Genomic DNA, 13,550 nt, shown 5'->3' with positions numbered 1-13,550 from the left:
TTGATGACACCCAAAGCCTAAAGCATCCTATACAATCCATGCACACAGACAACCAAATCATCACCTCTTTGTAACTGCAGAAAATACTGATGGTCAAATCATAGCCTGCAAAATAAATGGGTGGAATCACTGAAACAACAATCACTAGGTGGCAGCAAATCTCGAGTTATATGAGCTTGAGGATTGTATTGCTTGAGAGAAACTATTTTACAACATAATCGTCCATATAGAATCATTCATTATATACTCTACAGACCAAACTCCATTCAGATGTGTCCAGTTTAATTCACAGATGTTTGGAGTTACTGGTTTGCATTACTTTTATTAACAACTGAATCTATGCATGGGGACTAAGTCTTAGACTATAGGCAACACTAAGTACCAAAAGTCCATACCAACGACATGTTCCTTATCAGAAAGCATATGTTTGCATAGATAACAAAGCAGTTAGGTTGCTACTGTTTATTTAAAACAATACACAACATTTCAGGAGTATGACCTTATGAATGGTCACTGATTAACCAGAGCAAGGTTTTTATTTGCGGGTTGTAATACTGCTGTAGATATGCGATGACCATCTAAAGAACAAAAACAATTCAAGTTTGGGTACAAGAAAAACAAAAGACAGCCAGGAACCAGACCAGAGTGTAAAATATGAATAAACAAGATTCAAATAAAGTGCAGTTGACAATAAAAGAACAAATGCAGTATAAGCATTGAATAAAAACGAAATAACCCTGGAAGATTGAGGCTCTCTGTATTTATCCAGTGGATGTTTGTGTTGTGTCAGGGCAATGCTGTGCTATCGTAGGGTAGTAAAACATCAAGGGAAATCTGATAGTTTCAGAACATTCCTAAAATGAAATACATAAGAAGTAAGCACTAATTTCATTTATTTTTATTTAGTATTTGTTCAGAACATTTGTATTGTGCAGCAAGCACAGTTTTGGTAATTGTATTGTAAGGGATTGTGTAGAAAGTACAATTTTAGCCCATAAAATATCCCTCTGTCCATTGCCTGTGAGTTTCAGAGGATATGTTCATACAAAAAACATTGACCAAAACCTTAGTCATTGAGCTGATCTCTATTCAAACATGCAAATGAGTGAAATTTATCTTCCCTTCCACTTCCCTGAAAGACCCCCCCCCACACACACACACACACACACACACACACACTTACAGTCATAACACATTGTCCTGTGTAAGAATGAAAAAGACATGTGAGAGGAGGGGTGAGGGACTTGTCTGTTGCCTGAGGGCGGCGATATGCAGTACAGGGTTAAGAAAATGTAATTCTAAAATAACGTTGTTGAACGTGTAACGAGCTGGCAGATAATGTATAAATAAAATATGGATATATCAATAATATGGCCGTTGCTAACTCAATTTCAATTCAATAGGCTTTATTGGCATGACATTTGAAGTGCCAACTCACAGTGGCACACCTGTGTGACCGCATCACTGGTCAGATGTAGATCAATGCGCCATGTGTCGCTAGGTAAATGTTGAGTGATTGAAGCGACGTTACAGTCGCTGTCATCGATTAAAGATAAAATATTTGATACATTTTTACTGATTATGATAATTATTATAAAACTGATTATTATCTGTGAATGCCGCCCCCCCCCTTCGGTGTGTCAGTGGGTGGTGCCACTGTCCCTTGGCGGTTGATGGTGATGAGGAGGAGCTAGCTGAAGATGTTGACTGCTTGTGGACTAGCCAAAGTTGGCCTCACAAATCTGAAACACAGCACATGTGTTACTGCTTGCACCACTGGAAAAAAAGACGGCACAACAAAAGGTAACTAGTTTCTCTGTGTCTTGTTTTTGGAGACACACATTATCTCCCGCTTTTAAAGCTGTTAAATGACACGTTTCCACTCGAACTGACGCTAACTGTTGCCACCACCACATATATCACATACAAACGTTAGCATTTGCATCAATAGCATCATGTATGTTTGTGTCAGTTCTGTGACTTATGTAGCGTTAGCTCTGTTAACCATGTTATATGCCACATGGCGGAGCCGCCACAGCGAGTTTAACATAACGTTACTGTTTAGATAGATATCACCGTGTTCGCTAGTGAGTTAACAGTAATGTACGTTAGTGAAACACGGTTTAATTGATCCCTCACCATCCCGTTTCGCATCAGGCCAGTGCTAACAAGGCTATCGATCCGTTTGGCGCTAATCATTAACCGCGAGCGATGATTTCGGTGTGTTGGAGCGGACTAACAGGAGCGTGTGTTTTGGTTACTGTGAATCATAGTGGCATAGCTAGATTTATTTGCGATACATTAACATTTTCAGTGACACGCGTGCAGTTAACGTTGAGATACAACGTAGCTGCAAAGTAGTCCACGTTTCAGGTCCCCATCCTGTCTGCGCTCTGGTCGCATGTTGAGTGTTTAAACTTGGGTCTGACGTATGGCAGAAGCTGTTTCTTTATGTGTAATTATCTGTAGCGTTAACACTATATAACTTCGTGATAGTTACTAGATAATATACTGAACGTATCCATCTGGTTTCCTTGTGAACACAGGGTATATACAGCAAATATAGATGTAGTATAGTAATTTCCTCCACAGAGATGTACTTTGAGCTTGTGAACAGAGGTTAACAGCAGCAGCTATATCGGCCTAACCAGGCAGACCAGATGCTCTCATAATTTCATTGGTCCAGTAATGGGACACATGGCACTTGCCCTTCTGAGACCCTTGTGTTTCTTTTATAGTGATGATGTGCAAAGAAGTTCATATTTTGTGATTGTGGTTTCGTTGAAAAGACAAACCTGGCTAGCTGGTGACATTCTCCCAGCTTTGCAGGTATGCCCTGCGCAGGGCTGTCCTCATTTATGTCTATCACCTCACTACTTCACAACTGAACACCTCCATCTTTGCTGGCTTCCACCTCTCCTCTATCAGATGTGATACTGTGTGCGCTCGAGACTGCTGGCACAAAGTCATGACAGAATGACATCGCTTTACATTGCTCCACATTAGGTGCAGTAAGCAAGTTTGCTTGCATTCCTAGCGTCATGCTGCCTTGGGGCCACCCTAGAACCTAAATTTGCAACTGTAGTTTTTAAAAATCCTCATCTAACACTTAGGAAACTGTTGGATGGTGTATGATCATTTCACAATCATACTACTCTGCAAGAAATGGAGCACAAAGTGAACTTTGCAATCAGAAAGAATGTATTTGTTTTGAAATCGGAAAGGGTTACAGTGTGCACAAACATATAACTGACTGTTCAGTTTACTAGTGAATTGAATGCACCGAAGTACGCACTCAAAACAGTGTCAGTATCTATTCAAATGTATTAATTGTACACAACACGACAGAACTGTGTAATCAGTAAAAGGTTAAGAAATGTTCTTTCCAGGCCATTTGGTCCATCTGATTTGTGAAAGAGCAGCAGTTCAGTCAGACAGATTTGTTTGTGAAGTAGCCCCAGTCTCTTTGATGTTAAAGACAGGCACATGACCAACTTGGCCATGGAAAATGTTTTAAATGTCACTTTAGTGTATTGATATTGGAAACCTGCCATGCAAGTATATACCTTCCACTCTGACAGTAACCAACCAGACATGTCAACAAACCTCCAGGATGTTTCAGTTGTTTATGTAACATGTGCCTCTCTTGACATTAAATACACATATTGAGTTTTAAATGTGTATGTTTAAGAGCAAAATCTGTAAGTGTCCAAGGTAACAATGCAGCTATAAAGCCCATCACCGTCCGGGGGAACAAGTCAGACCAGGCTTGTATCCCCAGGTGAGTGTTATAAGCTATAGATTGTTGAGAGTAGATTGACCCCCATTACCTTTACAGATACTTTACAGAAGGTGTTACAAGCAAAGGTGTGTGTCTCTGTACAGTAACATTTTGAGTTGGAGTCTCCAGTTACATCTTATATGCAGTTAGAATTTCACAATAAATCTCAAAAAAAGCCATTGTCAAAATGTAATGGGTCGTGTTGGGCAGGTGGATCTGTTGTGTTTCTTTTTGGAGCACCACTTCATGCAATTGTCAGTATTGCTCTTTTTTTAATTTTTTTTTAATTTTGGGTTTGTTCAGCCTGTTTCATCTTATTTTTGCAGCTGCTTCCAAGAAAGATAAGTTTACTTAGTTATGTTGGGATGAGCTCAGTTTTTCAGGACAGTGCTACTTTGTTTACGCTGCTCCTCATGAACTGAACCATCAGGGTAGAGGAGGTGGGGCATATTTCATGTGAGCGTATTCATTGCAAGGAGTATGGGATCTTGAGTAACAGTACTTCTTGATAACCAACTTTCTTCAGGCAGGTTATTCAAGATTGCTAATGTTGGGCTTTGTGAAGGTTTACAACTCAAAGATAGCTGAAGATGAAATCCCTGATGATTAATCAGTGATCATGATTATGAAATAATGGCATTAAATATTGTAATCACGACACAGCATGCAAACAGAATTATCGGCACATAGAAAATGTAGTTATAGAGCCGGTTGGCTGTGTCTTGAAAATGCTGTTGCCTGCAGTCACAACTGTGACAACAAATGAACTCCTGTTACTGCTCAGACAGTGAAGCGGTGAATTGGAAGCACTTGATTTAATGTGCTGCATTAAGCATTTTGAACATTGTCATTATCACAACTGATCAGATGAATTAAATAGAAGACAAAATTGTGATTGTTATACGATTCATTGTGCATCAGTAATAGTCTAATTTCATTTTTACATTGTTTCCATTTGGTCTCTCTTTGGTTTGTGGTTTCTGTAGCAGGCTTGTCTCTTACTTACTGCTTCTTAGATGCAGAGCAACACATAAATCTAGAGAGGCATTAATTTAATCCATTTACTCATTTGCAGTTACCCTATGGTAGTGTCCATTAGGCAACACGGATATTTACCAGTGACACACTGAATCAAACTTGCCTCCTCTCTGCAAAACTACTGAGATGTGTGAAGCACTTCTGTGACACTGTGTTTCCTTGTTTTTCTTTTTCTTTTTTCAGATTATCCAAGCGGAGAAAACAACAATGGCTGTTTGAGACAAGCATAGTCTTTGCCCTCCAGTGACACTCCCACCTCCCTTACTCTTGCCTTGGTCCACACCCCTCTTTTCATTTTGTCCAGTATTTTTATCTTCATTCACCTCGGCTCAGTTTCTGGTGCTGCTAAGGAATCAGTCGGCCGTCTTTATCGCTCCCCGTCACTTCCCTGTTACCGTCTCTGAGTTGAGGCTGAGCACTGTAAAACCCTCAGGATGGTTGCTGAGGCAGACTCAGCATCTCAGGGCAGCGGTGTGCGGCTGAAGCAGGAGATTTCCCTCCTCCATGGGGTCTGTCTCATCGTGGGAAACATGATAGGCTCTGGCATCTTCGTCTCACCTAAGGTAAGAGTCTCTGCTGTGTTAGCTTTGTTTGCCCTGATTTAAATTTCTTTTCAGATCGACAAAATTAAAATAGTTTCTTGCTTTCTTTTTGTTTTTATAGTTAAATGCATAGTATTATTCAAACATTAAATCTGAAATAAGCATTTATTGAGTAATGTTTAGGGTTTGTTTTACAGTTGTTGTGTTCAGGGGTTGGGCAATCATCTATAATTTCAGACTGTGTTAGATTATCTTGGTGCCATTGTTTGATCTGCATCTGAGTTCACATGACAGCTTTCACACCACTGAAACAACCACACAAATTCACTTATTATGAGTTATTTTGAACCACACCAAATCTGATTCTCTACTCTCATTCATTATCCTGCAGGGAGTTCTTAAGTACACAGGCTCATTTGGTCTATCGCTGGTCGTGTGGGCCATTGGAGGGATATTTTCTGTGTTTGGAGCGTTATGCTATGCTGAGCTGGGTACCACCATCCGTAAATCTGGAGCCTCCTACGCCTACATCCTGGAGGCCTTTGGAGGCTTCTTGGCTTTTATTCGGTATGAGGTTTTTACTTGGTCTGTCTGTAAACACATTCTTTTAACTCATTATCCCGGAAACAACACACAATAAAACTCAATACTTATACCACATGTTTTTTTGTTGTCACTTCTACTGAACATGAAGTATAGTGTGGCTAAAGACTAGAGACTTGGCTAGAGACTTGTGTATATATGGCATAGAAAGTACCAGGTTCACTTGGGATTAAACAGAGGGGCTTCACATTCAGTACACTTATCCTTTCTACTGTGTGTCTGGTCACTTTTGAACTGTTTTTATTGTTAGCAACTTCATATGTGGCATATTATCTTTTGATGGTTATCGCTCATGTGAATTAATTATGTGCCCATTTGTCACTGTCATGGTGAGATTATTACTTAAGGAATGTGTGTGTTGCCACAATATTTTGCATATACATTGTACAGTATGTCCTATTTTACTTATAATTCAAAAGCTCACATATACAGTACAGTATAGTAGATGCAGTTTCCCGCAGTATCTGAGTCTGCCATATACTAACAGCATCTCAAGCTTTTAACTAAGCCATGATTTAAAGAGCAGCCTCACACATTCAAATTGGGAAAGCCACTTTCCCAATGGTTGAGGTATATAAAGACTGATATTATTTATTTGTTATTTTGTTATTTTATGTTCTATTAATGCCTTTATAATAATTTCATCAATTTCTGCCGTAGACTGTGGACATCGTTGTTGATAGTTGAGCCAGCTTGTCAGGCAGTGATAGCTCTGACCTTCTCCAACTACCTGGTCCAACCTTTCTACCCCACCTGTCCAGCCCCCTATGCTGCCGTCCGCCTCATTGCTGCTGTCATCATATGTAAGGCTCTCCCTGTACTAAACACACTTCCATACTCTACTTAACCTTTTGTATATGTCTTTACATTAGAGGTGAAAGGACATTAATTTGAGGTTTATCTCCCAGCTGTTGTTTAAGTTTAAGAGAAGTTCTCATAAGCCATCAGTGACGAGCCACGTGTATTTTCAGGTCACGTGTTAAAATGGTCTATGTAGTTATTGTCAGCAGCACTACTGCTACATGCATACCATGCATGCTCTATTTAATTAGATGAGACACTTTTATGTGGTTAGCTGTTTGGAGTTTTCCAAACTTAGCTGCTTAATGTTGTCTTTGTTTGTCTTGCACTTAAAAGGATATGCGTGTAAGTACACTTTATACTTGTTGATTTACTCTTAACTCCACCTTAAGTCTGCTGTTTTTAGGAAATGGAAACTTTCTTTTTCTTTGTGATGCTACGAGATAAAGGGTATTTAAGAAGTAGATATAGTTATGTGCCAAGTCGGTTGTGCAAAAGAATTGTGTGACCGAGCAGAGCCTCAAACTCAGCAATGGTGCCAACAGATCAACCGGACAGTCTGCTCTCTAGCTTGAAGGTGGAAATCCTTCTGCCAGTTCAGCCCAGATATGAAAACAAGAGTTCGTGCTCTTAGTTCTTGACTAAATTTGAATCCCTGCCTGTCTGCTCCTCTCTGCTTGTGTCCATCGTTCAATGTAAATGTTGATATTGGTTAATTGTTTTCTCACTCTTTCTCTCTCAGGTCTGCTGACTTGTGTGAACTGTATGAAAGTGAAATGGGGTGCTATTCTTCAGGTCATCTCCACCGTCGCCAAGGTCCTAGCTCTTATTGTTATCATCATTACTGGCCTGGTTAAGTTGGCACAAGGTAGGATGTCCTAGAAACTGTCCGGCTGTCAAACATATTATTCCAATACCAGTGCTCTGACTTTGCTGAACATTGAAGGGATGAAGCACTATTGCACTATTCAGAATTAAATCCATTTAATTTAATCATTTAACAGAATGCTGTAAATGGTTCAAGTTTTAGTTGAAACAATTTTGATAAACATGGGGGGGTGATGGATCTTGGCAGTTTGTCAAAGCGGCCAAATCAGCCAATATCAGTTTCTTTAAAATGGTGCAAGGTAACCAGCTTGCTCAAAACACTACCTATATTAGATGTATTATTAGTGTATTGATTAATCTTAATCTGTATTGAAATTCTGATTTTATTATTATTTTTCTATTATGGATTGTGTTTAGAACTTGTTATTGATTGACTTGTATGTTTTTGTCTTTTCAATTACTAAACTGGTTCAGGCATGTTTATGTGAGTGCAGGGCATGCTACTTATCTAAATATTGTATTTACAAAATGATGACGACATCCACTGGATTAAATATTCAGAAGATATTTTGCCTTGGATGATGAAAGCAAAACGTTTCAACACTTATCTATTTACTGGCTTCATGCAACAACCCTGTGTTGATGTAGGTTTTGACCAGAACTTTGAGGACTCATTCAAAGGCTCCAAGCTGGACCCAGGTGACATGGCCCTGGCCCTCTATTCAGCACTGTATTCCTACTCTGGCTGGGACACGCTCAACTTCATCACAGAGGAGATCAAAAACCCAGAGAGGTACGAGGTCTGGTATTTCAGAAAGCGATTTTCATTCCTGGTGGCATTGCTTTAATTAGCTACATAACTTCACACACTGTAAATCTGTAAATCTGACTTAAAACTAAGTACACTTTCTTAAGTCATCAAGCATCATCTCACCCTGTAGGAACGGTATGCATCACAGCTGCTTTGTGCAATGTAGATTCTCTACCTTAAGCTTTTAGTACTATTTGTATGTGTGTGTGTGTGTGTGTGTGTGTGTGTGTGTGTGTGTGTGTGCGCGCAGCATTCTTCTGTAAATATTTAAGATACAACTGAGAGCTTCAAGTTAATGAAAAACACTTTTCTCATTTTTCTTTGTAGGAATCTCCCCCTGTCCATCGCTATTTCCATGCCCATTGTCACAGTAATCTACATCTTGACCAACGTAGCTTACTACGTCGTCATGGACGCGGACAAAGTGCTCAGCAGTGAGGCCGTTGCTGTTGTGAGTATCTGAAGATCTTTGGGGGCCTCAGTACAAATGTAGTGCATCCTCCTTGTGCACTAAAGGAGCTGTATATGAGCAGTCTGACCGTGTACATGTCTACCCATTAACTCTATTTGTACATCACAGGACTTAATCCAAATTAACAGCATCTGCTCAGCCTCATAGGGGCGGCAGGTTTAGATCTTTCCTTCCTGTCTTCTGCTGTCTTCTCTCTCAGTCTGGCTGGCAGCCACTGGCACTAGTGTCTGGTTCAGTGCTCCCCATTGGTTATCTGTGATTGTAGGAGTCCAGATGATGGCAGGAACCTCATTTAGCTAAAGAGGTTAGCGCCGCACACAGGAACGTGGGGAAGTTGACGATGTGATTAGTGCATTGGAGGAGGAAGAGTTGCACTCAGGCTTGTTGACAATAGTATTTGATAGTTGATTTTTATTAGAGCATCCATTCTAATGGTTTACAAATGTCCCAGCTGACATCATAGCCATGAGCTGTGTGCCCTCTTGAATTTAGACACGCAGCAAATTGTTTTCCTGTGTTTCCATGATTGGATTTCTCAGATTTTGGAGAGAGTGATGGTGTCATTGTGCACTGCTCAGGCTGAAAGTTGATTATATTTGATCTCAAAACCCTGTGTGGTACAGAAATTTTAAAGCACATCCTTGTTAAGAATCTGGACTAAGAAGCGTATACATTAAGAAAGCTTCTTTTGAGTTTTCAGAGATGTTAATCTAAGTTACGCATTGAGTTGTTTATCAGTTTTAGTTAATTATGTTTTATAATGATACATCAGTGTTGAGTTAAGCTTTTGACACTCTCTGGTCACTTGGCAAGTTGAGCTGTGACTTCTGTTATGCGTAGACTGTCTAATAGCACTTGTCAAAAATTAAGTAATTCTTAGTAAGTAACAGAGTCCACTTCACATGCTGACCTGCCCTCTATCTTACAGCTGCTATCATTTATAGTACCACACTGGGCTGCTGCGTAAGAATCTTTTGGTTAGTTGCCTTTTATTTATTGCCTTCATTTATAACTGTAGGAGTAACTGTAAGTTACAGGTGGCCAGAAGTGTTTGTAGGTTTTTAGGAACTACACTGATCTTTATTATCATATTACCTCACAAGGCAAATGGCAGGAAACGGGTGTGGGTGTTAACATATTGAGATTAGCAAGTTAGTCAGATAAGTCACATTTTTACTAAACCTAAAATTTAAATTTTGCTTTACTTGTGGAAATATGTATCATCAGGATTTATGGTAATCTGTTGTTTTTATTTTATTTATTAACACTCACATCCTGTGTTTCAACGTTGTGGGTCACGGATTTTACCAATTTAATTTGAGCAGTAAGCATTTATTTTTGTTGACTGTCTCCTCAGACTTTTGCAGATGAGGTGCTGGGCTGGGCTCGATGGCTGATCCCTCTGTCTGTGGCCATTTCTTGCTACGGAGGCCTCAACTCCTCCATCATTGCTGCCTCCAGGTCAGCAGATTACTAGCACACCTGAAGCTACTCTGATTAGCTTTCCCATAATGCAGATTTACCTCGCTATTCTATAAAAATTTACCCTTTTTTTTCTCCTGCAGGTTGTTTTTTGTTGGTTCCAGAGAAGGACAGCTACCTAGTGTCCTGTGCATGATCCACATTAAGCGTTTCACCCCAATTCCTGCCCTGCTTTTCAATGTTAGTATCACATATTTTTTTGTGAATTTTTGAATTTAAACTGTGTATTTGGTAGCTTTCATTATCTCTGGATGCCTGTGTCCCTGATGCCTGCTTGTTACCAAACTCAGTGTTTCTTTGTGTGTGTCTTCAGGGGGCCATGTCTCTGTTCTACCTGTCGGTGCCTGACGTTTTCCAGTTGATCAACTACTTCAGTTTTAACTACTGGTTGTTCATCGGCCTGTCAATAGGCAGTCAGATCTACCTTCGCTTCAAAGCTCCTGATCTGCACAGACCTGTTAAGGTAAAATATTTATGCAGGATGAGGGCTGAGTTGCATGTTTAAGTGACCGTAGTGACTCTGCCTTAAAGCCACAAATGAGTTTCTATACATCAGTGTGAAACATGCAGAGACATGAAACTTACCAGACAGGTAACCATAGTGACAAAGGAAAAAACTGACTGTGGTAATGCAGTTTTGACTGCCATTCTAACAATTCAGCAACAAGTCGCCATTGTTGCTGTTTTGTTAGAAACTTATTTTAAGTATTATCATTTTTAACATGTAGTTACATATACAAACGCTCACCTTTTTTTCTGAGGTATTTACTGTTCTCCCTGTCAGTCAGTATATAATACAGCATTTACAGCGGCAGCCCGATTGGCTAGTTGAATAAAATCACACTCAGAGAACCATATGAAATACTCAGAATTATTATTTATAAATTCACACTGTGTTAATTTGTGTACCTGGGTTGCACTCTACACTACTAATGAACACAGTAGTTCTCAAAACATTCTCTGCTTGCAATTCTGACCAAGGAAATAAAGATTTATTAATGTATTATTTTTGCATGAAATATGTTCAGAAACTATGTATGTAGCCTTCTGGCTGAAGAGGCTCTAGACAGCTGGAAAAATATGGGTGTGTTTGCCCTTGCCTTCACCCTGTCAGAGATGTATGCTGGGTAAACAGCATCTTTGGCCCTGACCCCATGTTACTTTATATACCCTGTTCAGTCACCAGGTGATTTCTCATCATATCTTTGACAGTCCACAAAGCTCATTAGATGCTGAAAAGAAAATTATAGAAACGGTAAACATAGAAAGTAAAATGATACAAAAAACTGCTTTCTGTCCTCTAAACAGATAGAGTCCAATAGATATGGTGCTTTTGGACCTTTATTTATGTTTGTTTACCCATCAACAGTGCCTCCACTATAGGCCTTACCACCCTCAGCAATGGCTTTAGTTATGAGTTATGATAATGTTAAAAGCCTGTGATGTTTTGAATCTGATAACTCACTTTATTTGATTTGCTCAGCGTAAAAGTGACTGCACTGCGTACTGGCTGAGCAATTTAAGGTCGATTAGAGTTTCAGTGAAATCACCAGGGATATGGTTTAAACTAATAATGTTTGTATTTGTTAATGTAATTGTTTTAATCTTTCTACTTTCTTTCCCCCCAACCTTTTGCTGCCCCCATTCTTCTTTTCTACTTTTTTCCTTACTTTCTCCTTTCCCTGCAGCTCTCTTTGTTCTTTCCTATCGTCTACTGCTTGTGCAGCGTATTCCTGGTGGTGGTTCCGCTCTACAGTGACACCATCAACTCTCTGGTGGGAATTGCTGTGGCGTTGTCTGGTGCACCAGTCTACTACATTTGCATCTACCTGCCACCCAGCTCCAGGCCAGCCTTCCTTAGAATAATACTTGGTAAGAAGCTTCGACTCATGCTGTCATGCATGTCACAGCAGTGGTTTTGGCTGGCCATGTTTAAATTTTGGGGACCCACTTTTAAATTAAGATGCACATTATAGAAGTCATGACCATACATTGACCCATGGGCACCAACATGTCTGACTTTCTAACGGTTTACATTTTATAACTAATTTCATGCACAAACAGCATTGCAGAACCAGGCAAAATGATTGTAGCTTCAGTGATTGTCATTAAAGGTGACAGCTGTGAGAAAACATGGCAGGCAATCCCCTGAGCAGCTGACCAGAGGGTCTGAGGTGGATTGCACTTAGTTGTTACAGGAGGTTGAGTTTGTGTTTGAAAGGTGTAAATCCTCTACCTGCATTAAATGGTATACATTTGTAACATGAAATCAAAGCTCGACAGAAAAGTGACCAAGATATACACTGAATGGGACATTTTACAGTTGAAAAATCATCAGTGCTCTCTGGTGGATAAACAGTGAACACAGTGACACTGTTTCCAAATTACCATAAACTTACTTTGACTGTACTGCAATTTCTTGTTACTAGTCAGATACACAGATACGTCTGCAATAGGACAGTATCAGCTGATATATATTTTTATCTGAAATGTAATTGTGAGTACAAAGCCACAGAGTTACAAAGCAATGGAGACCAGCATTTCGTAGGACACGATAACATTCAAAGTCCTGGGACGTAAGCTGTAAAATGTGTCCGTGAATGAATGTGGTCATGTGATGTTCTTATGGATCATTTCTGAAAGTAGCTTACTAGTCTTGAGTTGCATATAGACCAGCTACCAGAGGCACATGTAAAAACTTCTCTTCTTAGTGTTGTTAAGCGCTGAAGAGTGATTAAGATTAGTGTTTCAAAGTTCAGTGTACTATAGAGCCCACATACTGTAAAGGGTTCTCTAGTGCAAGTATAAAGCCCCCTCCTAATGATATGAACCTTATGCTAAATAGTAATGCTTTAGGCTGTTTGTTCTAAAGCTAACAGTATCTGTTAAAAGCATTAGTTTACTGTATTTTCAAAGACCATCTCTTTGAGTGCAACCCTTGATTCCTTTTTTTTCTGTCATTGCAGATAAGATCTCTCTGTACACCCAGAAACTGTGCATGTGCTGTGTGACCTCGCCTGATATTGACCTGGACAATATAGACCCAGAAAAGATCGAATGATGGAGCAACAAAGGACTCTAGTGAAATACTGTATGGAAGGATGGAAGAAGGAGAATGAACACGGGGGAAGCTGTGAGCGGCAGACAATCAGGATTTAGATGAGTATTGATTGATTTAAAGGAAGAAGGATG

The 13,550-nt window shown here is 39.7% G+C and overlaps 1 protein-coding gene across 1 annotated transcript; it reads left to right on the top strand.

Annotated features, from left to right (window-relative positions):
* Positions 1-5,209: 5,209 nt before the first annotated feature.
* LOC139299460 (Y+L amino acid transporter 2) lies at positions 5,210-13,419 on the top strand. Its single transcript, XM_070922368.1, has 11 exons — positions 5,210-5,382; positions 5,753-5,928; positions 6,625-6,767; positions 7,508-7,633; positions 8,242-8,386; positions 8,732-8,855; positions 10,234-10,337; positions 10,442-10,538; positions 10,672-10,821; positions 12,047-12,230; positions 13,325-13,419. The coding sequence occupies exons 1-11, from the start codon at positions 5,254-5,256 to the stop codon at positions 13,417-13,419; spliced, it is 1,473 nt and encodes a 490-aa protein (XP_070778469.1). The 5' UTR covers positions 5,210-5,253.
* Positions 13,420-13,550: the final 131 nt, after the last annotated feature.

Source organism: Enoplosus armatus, chromosome 16, assembly GCF_043641665.1.
Source record: "Enoplosus armatus isolate fEnoArm2 chromosome 16, fEnoArm2.hap1, whole genome shotgun sequence".
Classification (NCBI taxonomy): domain Eukaryota; kingdom Metazoa; phylum Chordata; class Actinopteri; order Centrarchiformes; family Enoplosidae; genus Enoplosus; species Enoplosus armatus.
Note: the sequence above shows the minus strand (reverse complement) of the source record. Positions and strands in the feature narration are given on the sequence as shown.

What these genes read in the sequence shown, in the direction of transcription:
- LOC139299460 (XM_070922368.1), top strand. Translation starts at nt 5,254, where the DNA reads ATGGTTGCTGAGGCAGACTCAGCATCTCAGGGCAGCGGTGTGCGGCTG. An exon ending in CATTGCTGCTGTCATCATAT is followed by an intron (nt 6,768 to 7,507) that starts GTAAGGCTCTCC and finishes TTTCTCTCTCAG; the next exon opens with GTCTGCTGACTTGTGTGAAC. An exon ending in ATCTGCACAGACCTGTTAAG is followed by an intron (nt 10,822 to 12,046) that starts GTAAAATATTTA and finishes CTTTCCCTGCAG; the next exon opens with CTCTCTTTGTTCTTTCCTAT.